This window comes from Neomonachus schauinslandi, chromosome 4 (genome assembly GCF_002201575.2).
Source record: "Neomonachus schauinslandi chromosome 4, ASM220157v2, whole genome shotgun sequence".
Classification (NCBI taxonomy): Eukaryota; Metazoa; Chordata; class Mammalia; order Carnivora; family Phocidae; genus Neomonachus; species Neomonachus schauinslandi.
The window spans coordinates 128,756,148-128,778,378 of record NC_058406.1 but is presented as its reverse complement, the minus strand read 5'-3'; the positions used below and the strand labels follow the sequence as shown (position 1 = coordinate 128,778,378).

Here is a 22,231-nt window from a genome sequence, read left to right as displayed (position 1 = left end):
ATATATAAAATTAGCTAGCAGGATCCCTGGAAAATCTCTAATAGAAACCTAGGAAGCCAGATGCTTCTGAATGATCGATTGATAAACTGGTCTTTCTAATACAGTATGTAGTAAAATAGGGAACCATTGTTACCATCTGGGTAGCTTTGGCAAGCAATTTAACCTCATGTGACTCTTGTTTCTTTGTATGGAAAATGGTGGAGATAATAGTACCTATTCGTAGGGCTGCCATAAGGATTGGAGTTCTACATGAAAAGTGCTTAGAACAGTACCTGACAAAGAGTAAGCAATGTATTGCATATTTGCTATGTATTTATGGCAACCCACTCAACTTTATACTAGTATATTAATGATGGCCTCCTTCTCTAGAACCCCCCAAAACTGAGATAACATAACAAACCTCTTTGTCCCAGGCTGAAATTCTTAAAAGTAGCAGTCCTATTTCTGCCATTCTCTTCTGGTCTTAATTCTACTTGGCAGTCATCATACTAACAATAATTAATTTTGGGGAAGGTGAGATATCATCTCAATTTTCTGTCCTACCCAACCATAAAAATAAATTTGTTTAACTAGAACAATCCTTAGTATTTGCTTTGCTTGTTAGCAAAACATACTTTCCCTGCTACTGTATCTTTGAATAACTTTTTTAGCTTTTCACTCTTTAATAAGGTGACTCCTAAAATTCCCTCTACATAGTTAAAATTTTACATTCTCTTATTTACAAAAATCCATTGATTTCTTTTTAAATATTCTTATTTTTTCAAATTTATCATCTTGAATAGAAATTGGAGAGCACAAATCACTGGTTTTTGAAAGCTGCTTTATGATCTTTAAATCAATGTTATGTATTTTCTCAAATGGGGGCAATATATACTTACGTAGCAAACAGTAAGTCCCCGTTCTCAGAGCTTGCGTGAAGACTATAAACCAAAGGTCAAATTTCTGAAGAGAATGATTATATTAAATTTTACTTTGGGTTTACTGCTCAACTTCTATTAAGTGGTTCTTAATTTCTTTAGATGTTATATGCAAAATAATAATAATAATGTAATACACATACCTGAATTTTAATTAAATTCTGTATCTCTTCATGAAGTTTGTCATGTTCTTTTTCAATGGAAGCCCAAATTGTCAGAGCTGATTCCAAGGGTGTAATTCGTTCATCAGTTTCAAACTGTGCATCTTTTAAAATCAGGACAAAAATAACTAACTTAGGAAGTGAAGTAGAACCTTACACTTTGTCAATTTTTTATGATTTCATTTCTTTAAATATTTACTGAGTATGTACCATGTGCCAGGTACTATTCCAGTCCGTATACAAAAGTTTAGGCAAGTGATTTGATTTTTCAAGTTAATTTCCTTTTTTTTTCCTTTGAAAAACTAGAAGGAGCATGTAATTTAAATGTTAGCAGTTTCAACAATTTCTACTTTGTAGAAACAATTTTCTGTTTTCTCCTAATTGTTTCTCCAACATTTTAAACATAAAAATATCTTAATTCATATACAAAAAAAGTCTCTTTATATTCCAGGCCCTGTGCCAGATACTTAGGATCAGACCAGGAAGAAGAAACAGTTCCTGCCCTTAAGAAATTTGCACGCTAGCTAGGAAGAAAGACAAACCAATGTGACTGGTACTTTACTAGAATTATGTATTATGCTGGTGATTGTCAACCCTACCTATACCTCAAAATCATCTGAGGAGCTTTTAAAAAAATTCAGATGCCGAGACCCATCCTCTAGAGACTGGATTAGTTAGTACAGGGTACAGCCCATGCATCTATATTTTCTAAGAAGATTAGTTCTATTAAAGGATACTAACAAAGAATCTTTTATGAAAGAGAAACCATCCAAATTAGGACATTGAGAATAAACAGGAGATAACTAAGTGAAGAGGATAAGGATGGGAAGGAGAACATTTCAGGAAGGCAGCAGCAGAACCTAAGACAGAGGACAAAGATATTCACACTCATAGTCAACACATATTAAGGTCCTACTATGTGTTAGGCACTATGCTAAGTGTTTAACATGCAGTAGCTCCTTTATCCAAACAATTTCTTTAAAAGGGTATATAACATTATCAACCTTGTCTTATAAAGTAGGACCTGAGACTTAGAGAGGTCACACAGCTAGCAAGTAGAAGAAGCAGACACCAGAACCCTTAAAAACCACTTACTGTGTCTCAGAAAAAAGGTGTGTTTCAGGAATAACAAGATGCCTGGTAAGGCTAGAGTATGTGCTGGAAAACATTAAATATGAAAATGCAAAGGCAGATTGCCTAATCCTTCTTCATTTCACATTTGTTTTTCTTTTAAAAACTCACTTCAATATTTGTATTTCCTATTAAGTCTTTCTTGACTGATATTATCTAACCCATCTCATTAATCTGCTGCCTTCTTATAAATGTGAGATGTAGAAAAAAATGTACTTATAGAAAAAAGTGTTAGATCTTAACTTCAAAAATTTTAGAGTAGCCTTTTACTTTCAGGTAGAATGCAGGATATTGCAGTAGGCCAATGCTCCCATTACGACCAGAAAAAAGTGGAATAAGTTGCAAAATTATATTGCTAAAGACATGGGATAGTAGTGGAAGCAAAAAGAACTAGATGAACTACATTTCCAGGGGTTAGCGGATGATTTGCAGCTTTTCTTTCCTGGCCTGATTTGCTTATAAGGATGAGGATTCAGTGTATTCCAGGCAGGGAGATTTTACTGGGGTAAGAGAAATGAGGAAAAGCTCCTGGTGGTTTCCTTGGGACTAGTTGGTGGACTGGAAACTAGAGGAACTGAAACACATGTTTGGTTTTCCCCTCAGGACACTTGCTGAGTTCTGGGGTGCTGTAGAAAGCTGGAGTAGAAAGGAAGGGAAGTCTCCCAGAGTTGCACAGATCTTAAAAAATAAAATCCCATGAGATGAAGGTGGCTGCCATAAACAAACATTTCCCCTCCAAGACATTTACTGTATTTTAAAGCTATTTGCGGCAGGAAACTAAAGCTAATGTGGTAGCCACTGGCCATATATAATTAATGAGCTGTTAAAATATGGCTAGTTCCAAATTGAGATGTGCTTTAAGTTTAAAATATACCCCAGATTTCAAAGACTTACTGCAAAAAAAAGGGGTAAAATATCTCATTAACATGTTTTATATTGATTATATGTTGACATATATTTTAGAAATATTGGGATAAATAAGATACTGCTAAATTTAATTCCACCTATTTCTTTTCAATTACATATGTAGCTCATCTTATATTTCTAGTAGGCAGTGCTGCTGCTGAGCAACCACTTAAAAAAAAGGCAAAGAGTTATGTATAGCTAAAAAACCAACATATAAATTGAAATAAAATTTTGCTGTTTTCACTTGAGTCCATTATGGTGAAATACATTGATTCTTGATAATTGACATGGGTCTATTCTAAGATATACCTACAAGGGGATCCTGGTGAATTTCAATATTAATGGGGTTACACACAAAATCTGCATTTCTTTTCAGAAAGAAAGGGTTGTCAGGGGAGAAAGTAAGATCCACTGAACGATTGCTAACATGTGAAACACAGTTGGGCACTTTATGTTGTCATATTTAATTTAGAAAACAAGTGTTAACAACCATGCTAACTTATTGTCTACATGGTCAGGAATTCTCCAATTATGTCCACATCAAGATGGTTTTCTTCTTTAGCTACAGGCCCAGACTACCTATAGTTCTGTCTCCCCTACGTTTACTTTGCTTCTAGTCCTATTCACTTATGGTCATGGCACCAACTCCAGACCTGGCCTCACCCCCAACAAGAAGCATGCTATGTGAGCCAGAGCTAGGTAGTGAGGGCCATGAGAATGGTACAAACACACTGGGATTTTATGTAACACAATAGGATTGTAAGTAAGTGGTTTCATTTTAAGTCCCGCCTACCACTTGGCACTGTTGGGAAAGCATTTTGTATATTGTAAAAACCAACATAAATATGTAATTATTTGCATCAAAAGGTCCTTTAAATGACCATGTTGTAAATATCAGCCATTACTCATAAACTGAAGCAGGCTTACCCATTACAACCTAAAATAACCTGTGGAGATAAAAGAGAGAGCTATTATAGCAAAAATCATATTCGCCTATCTAAAGAAGTGCTGAAATCCAGTTCAAATAAGAGGTGTCAATTATCATAGTTGCTACTAAAATCAGTGTGTATAATAGTAAGAGTCACCACAAAGTTACCGTACAGTCAAATCTGAGGTAAACGCTCCAAAAGACAGTCCATGAAGTGTGGCTCCCCAATAGCAGTGTCAGAATCACCTGGGAACTTATTAGGAATATAAACTTCAGGGCCCCTCTTATCCAACCTATTGCATCAGGAATTCATGGTGGAGAATTTTTTTTTTTTTTTTAAAACAAGTTCTCTAATAATTCTGAAGCAAGCTAAGTTTGACAACCAGTGCTCTAAGAAGATTGGAACTATATTTCTTTTAGTTGCTTTAGATATGCTTGTGTAGATGAACGTACCAAACACATAGTGCTAACTCTCAAAAATAACAGATCTCATCTGTTTCTTCTCATTGTTTTACCTTTAGACATAGATTAAAATATTTCCAACATAAGATAAAAACACATACTTACCGAGAGATTTTCCTGCTGCAATTCTTGTCAAAAACTGACATATGTATATAGTTCTCAATTGATAAGCTGTTAGACTGGACATTCCATGGATAATAGCTGAAAAAGAAAAACATTAAAACATTTTCTTTAAAAAAGCCAAACTTGACCCAGCAGTGCCTCTGTGTGGTTGGTTGAGTAATTAGGTTACAAACATGCAAAAATGATCACAAACTGAGAGCTGTATGCTTTTGTTTATAGGCATTTTTTTTTTTTAAAGATTTTATTATTTATTTGACAGAGAGAGGCACAGCGAGAGAGGGAACACAGCAGGGGGAGTGGGAGAGGGAGAAGCAGGCTTCCCGCGGAGCAGGGAGCCCGATGCGGGGCTCGATCCCAGGACCCTGAGATCACGACCTGAGCCGAAGGCAGACACTTAACGACTGAGCCACCCAGGAGCCCCTACAGCATTTTTTTAAATGAGAAAAAACAGCAAAGAACACTTTTCTTACAAAGTAAAACAGATTTCCACATGCAGAATAATAAATATTTAATAGTACTTCCACAGGTAGCACTCCATACTAACAAAAAGGGAGATTTAGATTCAAACTGTAAAATGTGTCAAATCATTAGCTGGAAGCTTTATACCTTAAACTCCTAATATTGTAGGAAATATTTTATATTATTTTGGTCAAGGTTTCAGTTAAGTGAGTCTGTTAAGTTCACAAAAACTTAAAAAAAATATATTTATTGGGACAAGATGGCCGCAACAGGGATGGCCCAGGTGGTGACGGGGTGCTAGACCCTAGGCCCCGAGCCTTTCCCAAGGGCCGTGCGGGTCCAAAGAAGTGAGCTCACAGCCCAATCCAACAAACGTGTGTTGGCCTTTCTCGCCATGGGGATGTTGCAATAAAGCCTCTGCCCCAACAGGCAACTCCAGCATTCTGCAGTACTGACCTGGAAGCCCCGACCTGCAGTATAAGCGCCAGAGGGAGGCAGGAGGCCAGTCAAGCTGGTCCTGCTGTCCCGACAGATGCATGCGACACTGAGCACCCCAGGCCTATGGGCCCAGGGAGGCATGGCCTCCCTCAGGGCAGCCACCTCTGCTGGTTGCACTGCGCTTTCACCTTAACACTCTGCTATAATGCTCTGCTAAGCAGAGGCTCCTGGGAAAGCGGAGAAGTGAGCACGTCAGACCTTCCATGCTGGCTGGTGGAAGAGTCTGTGGTGGCAGAAGAAGGCACTCCATGTTCTAATTCCCAGGCTAAAACCACCTTGAGTGTGGTTTCTCAGGGCATGTGGAAAAAAATCATATTCAGCTCATCTAAGAGGAATGTTCAAAAGCTGCCACTCAGCTCTAATGTAAAAACACTTATTCTGGAAATTCAAAGGGGCTGTCGTGGGTGTGGCCTTGGTTTTCGCTTTGTTCATTGGTGACAGCTGGAAAGAAAAGCTCTGGAAGCAAATCGAGTCCATCTAGCTACCTCTTACCCTTTGATAGAGGTCTTAAGGATTGTACCTGACACAGAGACAGTACAATGAATGGACTTATGCCCTTCATTCTTGGGAACTTGTGATCACCCCCTTCTTGGTCTCCTGTCTAGATCATCAACCTAGCAAAATAAAGATAATAGTTCCCTTCCCTATTGTAATTTGGTTTGGGACAGGAAGTCATGAGGGCAGGCATGGAAAGGGGGTAGCAACTTCAGGCCCCAGTTTACCAACTACCTATCTTCCCCTTCTGCTATTGGTTTAAAACTTTCAGGATACAACTTCAGCAAAAAAAGTTTATTTCTCCATCAAAACCTCTGTTTCTCCACAACCCTAACTCCAAAGAAGAAAGAAAATTGCAGATGTATAAAAACACACACATTTATTAATATTAATCTCCCAAATATTTGAGTGCCCACCCAGATGTTATGTTAGGCAGTGAGTATAATGGTGTGTAAACCATAATTCTGGACCTCAGTGAATTTATTACTATGTAAAAATGAAAGACAAATGATTAAGCAATTAAAGTAAAAACATGGAGAAAACTGAAAAAGACAAGTATGGAATGCTGTGGGTGCAATATAACAAACCTTAGAGTGTGTTTTAGTATAGTTGGAGGGAGAAGATAGGAAAGCTTCTCTGAGGAAATAATGTTTAAAGTAAAACCTGAAGATGCCACTGTTATACTTCACCCAGGGCTTGGTTGGTGTATGTAAAGATTAAATCAACTAGCAAAACCAAAAAGCAGTCCTGCAGCTACTAAGGAGATAAAAGACAAATACATTTATTTGTATTTATTTCCTCAATTCAAAAATAGCATAATCTTATACTATACTAGAGATTATCTGGGCCAAATACAGCCACAATTTAATTAAACAGGATGCAGAGAGAGCACAAAATTTATATAAAATTTAAACAATTCATTCAATATTTATTAAACATCTACTGCTAGTCAATGTTAGGGGCTGATAAGACAGTCAGCCCCTTGGGGCGCCTGGGTGGCTCAGTCGTTAGTCTGCCTTTGGCTCAGGTCATGATCCCAGGGTCCTGGGATCAAGCCCCGCATCAGGCTCCCTGCTCAGCAGGGAGCCTGTTTCTCCCTCTCCCACTCCCCCTGCTTGTGTTCCCTCTCTCGCTGTGTCTCTCTCTGTCAAATAAATAAATAAAATATTTAAAAAAAAAAAAAAAAAGGACAGTCAGCCCCTGCCCCTCAGGAAGGTTTTAGCTTGAGAAGACATAACCCAAAATTTATGCAAGTTATTAATTAAAATTTTAATGCCACAAAGGTTAAAAGTATGGTATAGAAGCAAAACAAAAGAATCTACTCTTTTCTAGAGAAGAAAGTCAGACCTCTATCTTCACTTCCCTCCGCCTTCAATTTAGTCCACTATGCAATAACTACAAATCTCTTATACACCCCTGCCCTTCTGTTCTTTGTACCTGCTAGACAAAAAACAAAACAAAAACAATGAAAACCTGGTTGAACCTTGCTATCTGCTTTTTCCTCACCTGTAACCAAACATTGCTGACAGAAAAACACATTAGGGAGATCTAATGACTAGCTACAATAGCAACCATATTTAAGCACTTGTAATACCAGGCACTAGTCTAAGCACTTTACACCAGTGATTTTCAACTAGAGGTCATTTTTGTCCCCTTGAGGACATCTGGCAGTGTCTGAAGACAATTCTGATTATGAGTGGAAGGGGGATGCTCCTAGCATCTAGTAGTTGAAGTCAGGGGGGCTGCTAAACATCCTACAATGTACAGAAGAAGCCCCACCTTCGCCCTCCTCCACTCTCATGCATACACAGAACAAAGAATTATGTGGTGCAAAATGTCAACAGTGCTGAGGTTGAGAAACCTTGCTTTATACCTATCAACAGCTCTGTGAGGTAGATACTATTATCACGATTTTACAGATGAGGAAATTGAGGTACCAAAAGGTAAGTAACTTGCGTCAGGTCTTATAGCTAGGAAGTAGCAGAGCCAGGAATCAAATTCAGACAATTTATTCTGGAGCCCATGCTCTTAATCACTATCTTACACTGCTTCCCATGGAAAGAGACAGGTTAGGAATAACAGTCCGTAAAAGGCATTATCTGAGTTAAGTGAGGTGTGAGAACAATTCTGAGTCAGAATGAAAGAACTAAGAATTTTCTAGAAAGCATCAAGAGTTGTGTATTTTTACAACATTGAAAAGTGTAATAAATGAAATCCTATAAAAGATAAAAGGGAGTCCTTTCAGTCAAAAATGGAAATACAGAGACAACACCATGTTCACAGTTTATGTTACTGATTAGCAGTGCAACTTTAAAAATAGTTTACTTTCTCTGGGTTTCTGTGCCCTTAACCTTAAAATAATAGAGGTGGCCTAGATTATTCCTTGGGTCTTAATCTAGAACCTCGAAAGGAGTCTTTATTTTTTAGAACGGTTTTTAATTTACACAATTATTGTGAAGATGTAAGTCCTATATACCCTCCACCCAGTTTCCCCTATTAGTAACATCTTATATTAGTGTGAAATATATACATTAACAAGCCAATGTTAATACATTAACTAACGTCCATTCTTTATTCCGATTTCCTTAGTTTTTACTTAATGTCCTTTTTCTGCTGCAGATCCCACCCAGGACACATTACATTCAGTTACCAAATGTCTCTTTAGGCATCTCTGGCTATGAAAGTTTCTCAGACTTTCCTTGGTTTTGATGACCTTGGCAGTTTTGAGGCATTTTGTACTGCGACTTGTCCGATATTTTTCTTACAATTTGACTGAGTTAAGGGGTTTTGGGAGAAAGATCAAAGAAGTTCCATATTTGACACATCATATAAAGTGTACATACTACCAACTGTCACTGTTCCTGCTGACCTTGATTACCTAGGTGTGAAGTAGTGTTTGTTAAGTTTCTCTACTACAAAATTATCCTCCCGCCAATTCCATACTGTAGTCTTCAGAATAAAGTCACTATGCACAGCACACACTTAAGGAGTGGGGTGTTATACTTCACCTCCTTGAGGACATAGTAGCTACATAAATTACTTGAATTCGGGCGCCTGGGTGGCTCAGTTGGTTAAGCGACTGCCTTCGGCTCAGGTCATGATCCCGGAGTCCTGGGATTGAGTCCCACATCGGGCTCCCGGCTCAGCGGGGAGCCTGCTTCTCCCTCTGACCCTCTCCCCTCTCATGCTGTTTCTCTCTCTCTCTCTCTCAAATAAATAAATAAATAAAATCTTAAAAAAAAAAATTACTTGAATTCTTCTGCATGAGACTTGTTTCTTCTCCCATTTATTTTTTCCATCATTTATTTACATCATTATGGGCTCATAGATAATTATTTGACCTTTGGGTTCTAATCCAAACTATTTCCTTGCTTGAGTTGCTCTGCCCATTGGGAGCTCTTGCAATTGGTTCCTGTCCCTTTGTACTGCCACCACTATGGATTTACTTTCTGGCACAAGATGCTCCAGGTTCATCTTGCACATTTCCTGTCCCAGTCCCAGAACGAGGCCATTTCTCCAAAGAGCTCTAGTTGTCTTTCTCAAGGAATGGTATTAGAAACCAAGACTCGAGTGCTAGGTTGCTATTTAGGTTTACATTGCTTCTGTGCCCTTTCTTTTTTTTTTTTTTTTAAAGATTTTATTTATTTATTTATTTGAGAGAGCGAGAATGAGAGAGAGCGAGAGCACATGAGGGGGGGAGGGTCAGAGGGAGAAGCAGACTCCCCGCTGAGCAGGGAGCCCGATGCGGGACTCGATCCCAGGACTCCAGGATCATGACCTCAGCCGAAGGCAGTCGCTTAACCAACTGAGCCACCCAGGCGCCCGCTTCTGTGCCCTTTCATCTAACAGAACGAGGAAATATATGAGTATATACTAACCTGTGTCTACATATGTATAGAAATACCCATATATACTTGTATATGTAACCACTGTTAAAAGAAAACCACTGGCCCAAACTTGGGCTTAACACCAAATCTAATTGCACTTTCAACCTCCCCCAGAAATATAGTCTTAACCTGTTGGTAAGGAATTTTGTGACTGGAGCCAGAGAACCTGCCGAATGGGTCCTCTCCATCCCCCAAAGGAAGAGGAGGTAATTTGCCTAAGACCCCCTTCCTCCTAAGGGAAAGTACCTAGCCTGGAACAATCCTTTTCTTTTGCTAATAACTTTCTTGCCCCGCCTTCCTTCCTTTAAAAATCTTCCATTCTGTACAACTCCAAGCTCCCCCCGCCACTTGCTGGTGGGATGCTGTCTGCCCAATTCATGAAATTGCTTATTAGATCTGCAATTAGATCTGCAAATTTACTTGGTTGAATTTTGTTTCTGAACACCATCTATACCTGTATTAAGGCAAACAGGAGGTCATACTGATGTTTCCAACTCAAATTCATTTTGAGGTAATTCTACGTAGATAGATAATTCTACCCTCTTCCCCAAAGTGGACTTTTTAAATAAATCACTATAATAAACTAATTTAGGATTTAACTTTCTCATTAATGTTAATTAACCATGGCTCCAGTGTTATCTGATAGAGTTGGAAGAAGGGTTCTTGAATTGAAAGATAAGGCACAAGTGTGGAACATTCCTTTTAACCTACCAGTGTTTGAGGTTGCTTAATTAGTCCATTCCTCTATAAACTAAAATTACTTGCCTAAGGAATGGGATGACCATGAAGATGAAATGTGTCAATATAGTTTTCTGAAGTATTTAATTTTATATTAAATAGCAGAGCATCTTTCTGTCATCACTGAAAAAGCCAGGCTAGTCTCCTCTGAGTCTGTGTCTTTGTCCATCAGTTACAGTCTGTGTTGGCTAGGGAGTACATTTCACTGACAGTTATTTTTATTCTGCAGCCTATACTGTGCAAGCAGGCCAAATGGGATTCTAAAAGCTCACAAAATAATAGAAAACGCCGATGCTTGGGTCACTTGGAGGCCATTGTGACCGCTTCATAAATGCCATCACGGGAATGTTTCGAAAGAAACAACAATTACAAGCGCCAAAGAAGAAAAAGGACTTGGGACACTGGGCAATTTTATACGTTTTCACTCACTGAACCCTGTATCAATTCTAAAATGGGAGTCTTATTCTTTTTACTGAAGAGAAAAACAGAATCTGAGAAAAACTGAGAAGCTGGAAATAGGCGGATGCGGGATTCGAACCAACGTTCACCTCAGAGCCTCGGTCTCTCCGGTCGGCCGCCGCAGCAGCCCCGGTCCCTCGACCCCACTAGGCGCACCGTGCCGCAAACCGGGCCTCGACCGTCCGCAGCGGTTCTCGCCCCGCTGCGCGTCGTCGCCCCCGGCCCCAGCGCAGCCACCCGCCGGTCGCGCCCGGCACTCACCCTCGGCACTGTCGCGGGTCCGGTGGAAGTCCTCGGAGCGGCCGTCGCGGAAGGCCCGGCAAAGAGACAGGCAGAGGAAATCGAGCATCCAGCCGGCAGCTACCGCCTCGGCCTCGGCCACCGGGCCCGGGTCCTCTTCTTCCTCGGGGCCCCCCACCTGCACTTGCCACTCGAGCAGTTCCTGGCACTCAAATTGCTCCTGATCATCTCTCGGCATTTCTGCCATCCCCTCCTCTTCGAGCTCTGCGTCCTCCCCATCCGCACATCCCCGCGGGCTCGTAGCCTCTACGGCGGCAATTTCCGCCATGTTAAATTACTCGCGCGGGTCCGCCCCTCCAGGCGCCGAGCGACGATTGGCTTGCGCTGGAGGGCCCTGGGCGGTGCCCCCAAGGGTCTCTTCCGCCGATGGGAAACCACCAATCACACTGCCAGGATGGGCGAGCGACTTGAGCCTTGCTTTTGATTGGCCGAGGCCTGCTCCCGCCTCTGAATAAATTCCCAGCCACGCGGGGGCCGGGCTTTGTAGGTAAACTGGACTACTGCTGGCTGAGCTACCAGAGAGGTTAGGAAGTAAGGGGCCTGCTTTATACTCCTGATAAAATGCAACATCGACGGGAATGGAAACACGGTTAGTTAAAATAGAAAAGCATTTTACCTGCAGTGTACTTCAAAGAGGTAGGTTATTAGAACTTGTCACCGTTATTCAACGGTAACGTTATATACGCTATTATTCACCTAAGACAGTACGCACTCACCAACTAAAACCATTCCAGCGGACTTACATCCATGCCTCTCCAATCTGAGCGTGCATCACAATCAGCTCGGGGGCTTGTTTAAACATAATTGCTGGGCTCCACTCCCAGAGTTTCTGTTCTGTAGGTCTGGACTGAGATCCTTGAATTTGCAAGTCTAACAAGTTTCCAGATGATGCTAGGCTGCTTGTCTGGGGACCACATTTTGAGGATCACTGCTCTAGAAAGAGTATATTACTATGGAAATGAATTTAATTAGGGTTTTAAATAGATTATGGAGTTAAGCTTTTAAACAATAAGTGAATAGTTATTTTGAACTTTGAAACTTAGAGCATAAGAGGGAACAGGGGGCTCTGGTTATATTCTGTTTCTCTACGTGAGTGATAGTTATTTTGAACATGATTTATGCACTTCTCAATATTCAATATGAATAAAAAGTCTACCTTAAAAGCCTTTTTCTTGATAACACATCCAACATTATCAAGGCTTTATGTGTTTTAATTTTACACATTTGTTATTGCCTTAAGGGCATAGTTTAAATGTTGAGTCATTTAAAGCACTATATTGTAGCCATTAAGAATGCCTAGGTTGGAATGTCCCCTGCCAGTTATCCACTAGCTGGGTGGTGATCTTGGATGAGTTATATCTCAGTTTTCTCTTCTGTATATTGGGCATAATAATAATATCCCCATCATAGATTTTTTGGGAAGATTAAAGGACTTGACAAATGTAAAGAGTTTAAAAGGAAACCAGGTACATAATAAGTGCTCAATTAATATTAGCTGGAGAAGTGGGATATTTGGACTATCTGGAAGAGAGTGATGAGTCAGAAGGGATTGCACCTTAAGGCTTTAATGGTCCCATAGAATGTGAGTCCTGTTTACAAACAGTACAGGGGAACAGGGTCTAAGGCAGTAAGGGTTAATGTACATTATGAGCATAGCAAACAAACCCCAGGTTTCCAAACTGAAACTTTTTTGTCATTCAAGGCTCTCACGTGGGGCCTGCTTTTTCTTCCTTTCCTCCAAGGCTCCACTTCTTCCCAGCCTGGAGTTAAGGGTTATTCTTAGGTATAGCACCAATTTATTCAAAGCCACAAAGTAAACATATTTTCCTAAGGCATCCATTTACTGAAAGTTTCAGGGAAATGAAACATTTTTTAATATTTAAAGCAATGCTATATAATGAAATGGGGTAAATATTTTCATTAGGATTTAATCATAATCATCAACAAAATTTTAGTTTAGGGGCTACTTCCAGCTACATATTGCACTCTCTGTCCTCTTCCCTTACTGGTATTTCACTGAAGAATATTTAAGAAGGACTGGCCTAATAGGATGGATCAAAAATTATTTTAAAATTTTATCCCACCAGAAAATCAATAATATAGAGTTTTATTGTGTTGTGGGCCAGAAAATAGGCCCGGATGAGGAGGTCTCATAAAAGAAAAAAAATTATTAATTTTTTAAACCCGCCTATCAACTTGAATGGTAGATTTATTCTTCTGAAATAATAGTTTGACACTGCTATGATCAGAAAAATCAGCTGTGATCAGTGTAAAATAGCTACAATAAAACTTGTAATATATAAAGTCCCAATAACACTTAAGCTGTATATATTTTAATTTAATGGTATGATAGATAAATCAAACACATGGCATTTCAGGAAATCTTATGTAATTAGTAAACATTCTGAGATGGGGGAAAATTTTTTTGGCAGAAAAGTTTATAAGGTATCATTTCCTTCATGACTGCTTTTCAGGAGATGGATCTAGTAGTTTGAGGTGAAGGACTGGGTGAGTCAAGAGAAAATCTTGAGTGTGATTTTGAAGTCCTCCCTTGGGTAAAATTAAGAGATTATATTTCTTGCAAACTTGAATTTGTGGATTGAGATCCATAACTGCTACACTTATCTTTAGTTAAAGGAGTGTTATGAGAGTAGAGATTTGATTTGTTTTGGGATGTTCCTAAGAGCACATCATGAACCAAAGACTGAAGTTTTGGGAATACAAATGTGACTTCATATCACATGTGCTTTCTAACCATTAGAGCGTTTCCACAATGAAGTATTGCCAGGTAGTGATTTCTCACCACTAGAACCATTGGTGTAATGGCTGGCTGATCACCGGACAAAGATACTGTGGAAAGATTCTTCTGTGGACTGAATTGTATCACCCACCCCCAACCTCAAATTCATCTATTGAAACCCTAACCCTCAATGTTACTGTACTTGGAGATTGGGCCTATAAAGAGGTAAGTAAGGTTAAGTAAGGTCATAATGGTGAGGACCTGGTCCTGTAGGATTAGTATCCTTGTAAGAAGAGACACCAGAGAGCTCTCTACCCTCTTTCTCTCCCCAGCCATGGGAAGATGCAGTGAGAAGGTAGCTGTCTGCAAGCCAGGAAGAGAGTCCTCAACAGGAACCAAATCAGCCAGTACCTTGATCTTGACTTGCCAGCCTCCAGAACTGTGAGAAAATAAATGTATGTTGTTTAAGCTACCTAGTCTGTGATATTTTATATGGCGCCCAAGCTAACTAATATAGATTCCCATAAAGTCTAGATGGCATTCCCCAGGTTGTAGCAATTCCCAAGATTGTTTTTGCCTTGGACTGTTTTCTAAGGAACACCTTGAAACCCTTAAGTCTCTTAAATTATGTTTACCATGTTGAAAATTTGTCACTACTATAAGCTAATGGTCTCATTATGAATAATATAAACTGTTTTATTTCTGTACTTATAAATGTCTTTTCATTATCCAAATTACATACAGATTTTCCTTGATTTAAGATGGGGTTCTGTCCCAATAAACCCATCATAAGTTGAAAATACTGTTAAGTCAAAAATGCATTTAATACATGTAACCTACTGAACATCATAGCTTAGCCTGCTTTAAAAGTGCTCAGAACACTTACATTAGCCTACAGTTGGGCGAAATCATCTAATGCAAAGCCTATTTTATAATAAGGTGTTGAATTGATCATGTAATTTATGAATACTATACTGACAGTAAAAAATAGAGTGGTTGTATAGGTACAAAATGGTTTTAAGTATATTGGTCGTCTACCCTTGTGATCACATGGCTGACTGGGAGCTTCAGCTTGCTGTTGCCCGGGGTCGTGAGAGAATATCTTACCAAATACTGCTAGTGGGAAAAGATCAAAAGTCAAAATTCAAAGTACGGTTTCTACTGAATCACACCATCATGAAGTTGAAAATCATAAGTTGAACCATTGTCAGTTGGGGATCATCTTATGTACTTTTAAAACATCCTTTTTTATGAAGTACCTCTTGTGTGAAGTGGACTTGGCTAGAATGGTGCATGGTAAACATAAAGATGTTATCCCTCTCCTTCAAGAATCATAAACCAGTTGGGACACACTCATGCACACAGACACACACTGTACATAGACATCAGACTAATGAATGATGTCTATAGTAACCCTAATAGGAGTTTGGTGGAGGGAAAGGGTCTAAGGCAATGATATTTTGGTAAGAAGGTTTGAGCAGAGGTCCTTCTATTCTTGCAGGCAGAGAGGACAGAAGAGAAAGCTGGGTGCACACTAATTCCTTTTTTAAAAGTCAGCTTTATGGAGCCTAAAACACGAGTTTTGCTGTCCTCACAAATAGTTCTCAACTTCAGTTGTGCATCAGATTTTCTCAGTTGGCTGAGGTAGACTCCAGATTCACTAAATCAGAATTTCTAGGGGCAAAGTTCGAGCACTTGTGTTTTTCAAAATTTCCCCAGTTGATTCCAATACCGAAACAGGATTGATACCTCCCGAACCACAGAAATAAAATGCTACTAGATAAGGGCCAGATTGCCACGCCACTTTGAGGTAGTGGACACTACTGGTAAATAAACACACACACACACACACACAGACACACACACACAATAATAACAGTAAAGAAGCACGCTCTTACTTATGAAGACTTCTTCCTTTTTCAGAATCAATAAATTAATACCAAGGACTAAAGGAATGTTTAGAACTAAAACGAAGCAGGTTTCAGGAAAGAACATATTATTTTAGACAATTCTAATTCTTTAGAGCTTTAAAAATATTTAGAAGATCTTTGTAGCCCCTTGAGATATTTTAGGAGGTATTACATTTTAGGAGATATTTAGGAGGCATTTCAGTATTCGCGTGGGATGTGGCTGACAGAATACGGGCATCAGAGAGGGGCCGGCTCGCCCTGCAAGGAGATGCAGCAGGTTGAATGCTAGAGTCCAGGATTGACTCCCCATGATCATTGTATTTCCCTGCTTTATTTAAAAAAAAAAAAGAAAAACGTTCTGGTGTATGCCTTTAACAAGTCATTGATTAGCTAATATTTTTAATGAAATGCATCTGCCAAAAGTGAAAGCAGTAACATTGTGTGGGAGCAAAAGAATACGGCTGCAAACAGCTGGGGACCAGAGGAAGAATCCCGTTTCTACCTATTTGCTCTGGAAATAAACCGACTCTGGATAAAACAACATATCCCGGTGAAGTATTATACCCCCGGATAGAAAAATAAAGGGAAATCTCTTGATCACAACACTAAGCAATAAATTCTATGGACAGCCTCTACTTATTAAAGCAGTGCATGAGCCACATAGGTAATTTTTAATTTTCTAGGAGCCACATTTTAAAAAGTAAGAAGAAAGAGGTGAAATTGGTTTTAATATCATAGTTTATTTAACCCAGTATATCCAAAATACTGTTTTAATATGTAATCAGTATAAAAAATTACTAAGATATTTTACATTTTTAAAATGTCTTCAAAATCCTGCATATATTTTACATTTATACACAGATCAATTTGGAGTAGCCACATTTCAAGTTCTCAAATAGCCAAATATGGCTAGTGGCTACTGTATGGGACAGCATAGTACCATGCAGCTAGAATTTCAGGCTCTGGATTCAGAAAGATCTAGATTTGAATTTTTTCTCCACCAATTTCTAACTCTTTACCCTTGAGCAAATTGATTACCCCTTAACACCTCTTTCTGTTCCTATGTGTTAAGAATAACAACACCTGCTTTAAAGAGATGCTTGATGGATCAAAGACTCAATAAATAGTCTTTGCTGTTGATAGTTTATCCCAGTGTTATTTTTCCACTGTGCCAAGTGAAAAGTGGATTTGTTTGAATAATTGTGTTCAATCTACCTCTTTCACTGAGTAGCTTTGTGTGACCTTGAATATGATTCTTTACTTCTCTATGCCTCTTTTTCTGTCTTATAGGAAATAATGGTACTGCAAAGGAGGAAAAAGGTTTTCTCAACACTCTTCGGGTCCCTGGCTGTGTCTGAAAATTAAACTGACAAAGACAGATTCATAAGAGAAAAATATACAACCTTTATTGAATTTTTACATGTACATGGGAGGCTTTACAAGAGAATGAAGAGCCAAAGAAGTGACCAGACTAGGAAGATTTTATACCTTTCAGACAAAGAAACAAATTTATGAAGCACTGACAGACAAAAGGGTTTAGGCTAGGGGTAGTAAATGGTGAAGAATTATCTAGGAAAATAAGGGTTAGTTTAGCAAGGCTTGTCTATATAGATTTCTTGGCTCCAAATTCCTTGTCTCTAATGATGTCTTCCCTCCTCCTGGTACGGGGAGGGGACCTTTCACGTGGGAGTTTTATGGCCTGTTTCAGGGAAGAAGTGTGATGGGGGCGGGGAGGTCAGAGTGACCTTCTTCTGCCATTTACACACATTTTTTTCAGTTTAAGATCTTTAACATGCCAAGGTGCCACATTTTGGGGTAGCATGTCCTGAACCCCATCAGTATGTAACTCAGAGCTGGCGTGAGGGTTAAATGGGGTAATATATGTGGAAGTGCTCTACAAACCCTCAATAAACATTTCCCTAAGTGGAGCTAGAGACATTCAAAGTTGACCCGATCCACGATTTAAAATCAGTTGGGGTGGTGGTGGTTACATGATTGTATGAAAACTCATGAAGTTGTATACCTAAAATGGTTAGATTTTACTGCTTGTGAATTACTCCCAATAAACTCGATTAAAAAAAACCACGCACACACAATTTGGGAAATTCCTGGTTTTAAAAAAGTAGCAGTTCTCCTTTCCATGGACTTCTCAGAGCCACATACTAATCCCATCCCTTTCTGGTTTTCCTCACACCTCACTAGCCACTTCTCAGGATTCCCATTGGCCATGTCGTGTCTCGCTAAACTCCAAATGTTGGAATAACCTCATCCTCAGCTTTTCGACCTCCTCTCGATTCTCACTATATTCATTCTCTAGTTGATCTTCTCTCCTCCCATTGTTTAAGATCTTACTGAGACCCAAACATAAGTCTCCCTCTCTAACATTTCTGCCGAGCTACCCCACATCACTGCTTGGATTATTACGCATCTAAATTTGGCAAGTCCAAATGTAACCCCCACCCTGTCAAACTGGATCCACCCCTTATCTTCCCTCTGATGGGGTTCAGGGCAGGCCACCTGAAAATATGCCACTTCGATTATTGATTCTGATATTATTTTGATTGATATTGATTACTTTGAATTAAAGTTACTTATGAAACAGCTGGTACAAGGACACCCTGACCCTTCTCCGTCCCCCTGAAATCAGGAAAAAATTTCTATGTGAAAGGTAAAAGGCATCCTTCTCACCAGAGATGGGGAATCAGGGCCCAGGAGGCTGTATAAACAAACCTTGTTACTTCTCCATTCATTTGCTCCTTCAAGCCCAAAACCCCTTGACTTGTCAATTCTTCACAAATTTATTGTTTCTTTGTCTCAGGTATAAAAGCTGCCTGCTTTGGTCACTTCTCTGAGTCTCATTTTTATGAGGTCCTTTATGTACAAAATTAAATCTGTTTTTTTCTCCTGTTAATCTATCTTATGTCAATTTAATTATTAGAACAGCCGAAGAAACTAGAGGAGAAGAACGTTTTCCTCCCCGGGACCTCAGAAAATGGCAGCTCCATCCACTTAAGTAATTAACTGGCTCCCAAACACAGATTTCATCCTTAATTCCTTTCTTTACCTCGCAGAACACGTCCAGTCCTTTAACACCTTTGGTCGGCTCTACTTTCAGAATAGATCCAGAATGTAGCTACTAACCATCGTCTTCATCTCCACCCTCAGCCATGGATCTTCATCTCATTTGGACCCCAGTAACCCCCAATGGATCTCTTTGATTTTACCATGGTCTTTCTTTTTGTCACCTGCTCAAAACCTATAATGATTTGCTATAGCCTGCTATAGCCATTCTGACCTTCTTGCTACTCCTTAAATAAACTACATTCACTCTTGTCTCAGGGCCTTTGCACTTGCTGTTCCCTCTGACTTGATTGTTCTCTCAAATAATTGCATAGATCTCTTGCCAACCCATTGCATTCAAATGCTACCTTCTTCAGAGAAGCTTTATTTTTTTTTAAGTTTTTGTTTAAATTCTAGTTAACATACAGTGTAATATTAGTTTCAGGTGTACAATTTAGTAATTCAGCACTTCCATACAACACCCCGTGCTCATCACAACAAGTGCCCTCCTTAATCCCCATCACCTATTTAACCCATCCTCCCACCCACCTCCCCCCAGGTAAACCATCTGTTCTCTGTAGTTAAGAGTCTGTTTCTTGGTTTGCCTCTCACTCTCTCTTTTCCCTCTATGATCATTTGGTTTCTTAAATTCTACATATGAGTGATATCATATGGTATTTGTCTTACTCTGTCTGACTTATTTTGCTTAGTGTAATATCCTCTAGCTCCATCCACACCATAGGCAAAAAATAAATTCAAAATGGATTAAAGACCTAAATGTGAGACAGGAAACCATCAAAATCCTAGAGGAGAACACAGGCAGTAACCTCTTTGACATTTGGCCGTAGCAACTTCTTTCTAGATATGTCTCCTGAGGCAAGAGAAACAAAAGCAAAAATAAACTGCTGGGACTTCAGAGAAGCTTTCTTTGATCACTCTTTCTAAATACCGCTCATCTGCAGTACTCTGCATAGCATGTATCACTAACTGATCATATTTATAGTTTTTCCTTTGTCGGTTTCTCTCATTAAAACGTAAGATTTTTGAGGGGAGATATTTTGTCTGTCTTGTCCACTGCTGTATCCCCAGTGCTTAGAAAAATGCCTGTACATGGTAGGTGTTCAATTAATATTTATTGAATGAATGGATTCATTCAATACAGTTTTCTTAGACATAGCTGGAAGAAAATTGGTACTCAAAGGAATAGAAAACATTCTTACCAGTGAAATTCTTTATAGAATTTGAAAACTTCAGCTAGTAAGTACTAAATGCTACACTAAGATTTGTTGTATCCATTCACAAAAAACCCAGAGCCTTCCATTTCTGTCTTTACCCCCTTTATCTTTAGGAGGTCAGACCAGGTTCCATCAGCTAGATACTAATGGTGATGATGAAAATAATGGTCATATCAACCACATCTAACATTTATTGCATGTTTAATGGGTGCTAGGAACTTTCCTAGGTGCATTTTATGTACTGCCTCATTTAATCTTCACCTCAAGTTTATTAGGTAGATACTATTATGATCCTACAGTTTTATAAAGGATTGACCTAGAGCACAGAGGGGTGTTACGTCACCAATGACCTGTAAGTGAGTTAGCTAGTTAGTAAGATAGAGACCCAGGACCTGAAAACAGGTGCTGTGACTCCACTGTTCCTGCTTCTCACTAGAAGTCTCCCCTGGGGAAGCAGACACCAGCCAGAGTTTATTTTCCTTGTTGCTCTTACTTGGGCCTAGAGGTCTACTTCCCCTTTCTCTCTGCGAAAGAATTAAAGCCAAAAGCTCTCATGCATATCAACTTATGCAAATAAGTGCATAGCCCTGCTAGATCCACCTATTTAATGACTTAGGATGTCACTGCACATTAAATTATTCTTCCTCACAACAAGATTATTTCAAATGGAAAAGGATAATATTTTGCCTTGTCTAAAAGAATGGATCCAGAGAAATTATTATATTTGACTTATCTCAGGTCATAGTTGCTGGAGTCAAGAACAAATCTTAGTTTTTCTCGTGCCAAGGGACCAAGAGGTTTTGCATGGAGGAGGGTGCTCAACTTCTGGTCAGTGAAATTTCAGAATAGAGAGAAGAAAGCCACTGTCAGCACCCTTTGGGGCCTGGCTAGGAGTCTCAAAAAGCTGCAAGGAGGGGAAATTGGTAGAATTCAAGTGCATCCACATCGGCACTAGATTACAATTCTTTACAAGCCTCATCTACACATCATAGTTGAGAGCACGGAGTCAGAGGGGGTTGGCTTCCTGGCCTGGCTGGCCGCTCAGCAGCGTGACCTACTTGTTACCTACAAATTAGGTAACCTCTTTTCACCTTGGTTTCCTTCTTTGTAAAGTGGAGGTCAGTGCAGAAGTTGTCTTAAAGAGTTGCTGTGTGGATTAAATTACTGAACCAAAGAAATCACTTAAAATTCTATCTGGCATATTGTAAGTGCTCCATAATTTTAGCTCCTACTGGTTTTCTCCTTTGTCCTGATTTTCAAACATTTCTGTACAGAATCCCACTGGAAACTATCAGACCTACCTCTATTATGAAGAATCATGTTTTCCTTATCAGTTTAAGTCTCAATGTTTTGGCTTTTTTTTTTCCCTAAGGGAGAGGGGGGACAGGATCACAATAACAGGACAATTCAATGAGCAGAAAAGTGTAAACTTCAGAATGGTGTGTGTGTGTGTGTGTGTGTGTGTGTAAGCATATTTGTATAAAAATTTAAAACTTGCCACACGTTACTCTATAGTATATATGAATACATTCATGTGAAGGAGAAGTAGGAAAAAATTCCTGAGAAAGAGGAAGGCCACGTCGTGCCCTCTTGAGAGGGGAGGAAGGAACTGTTTTCAGGAAGGGGGATGTAAGAGACCTAACAAAGATATAATTATTTTACTAAAAGATCTGAGTTAAATATGGAAAAATGTTAACATTTGATAAGAGTGGGTGGCAGGTGTGTATTTATTATATTATTCTCTATCCTACATAAGTTTGAAATACTTCCCAGAATCTTTTTAAAAATAAAAATATTCAGAGTACAATTGGGCCTTAACAAT

General features: G+C 39.3%; 1 protein-coding gene across 3 annotated transcripts in view; it reads right to left on the bottom strand.

The window, feature by feature from the left end:
- Nucleotides 1-11,742, bottom strand: part of TERF1 (telomeric repeat binding factor 1) — a 34,148-nt gene extending 22,406 nt beyond the window's left edge. For all 3 annotated transcript variants that reach the window (XM_021688232.1, XM_044914233.1, XM_044914234.1), the window contains exons 1-3: nt 11,426-11,742; nt 4,611-4,706; nt 1,061-1,182 (exon numbers count right to left, since the gene is read on the bottom strand). In XM_021688232.1, the coding sequence (XP_021543907.1) occupies nt 1,061-1,182; nt 4,611-4,706; nt 11,426-11,732 (525 nt within the window). In that variant the 5' untranslated portion in view covers nt 11,733-11,742. The remainder of the gene's footprint in view (nt 1-1,060; nt 1,183-4,610; nt 4,707-11,425) is intronic.
- Between the last annotated feature and the right edge of the window lie 10,489 nt (nt 11,743-22,231).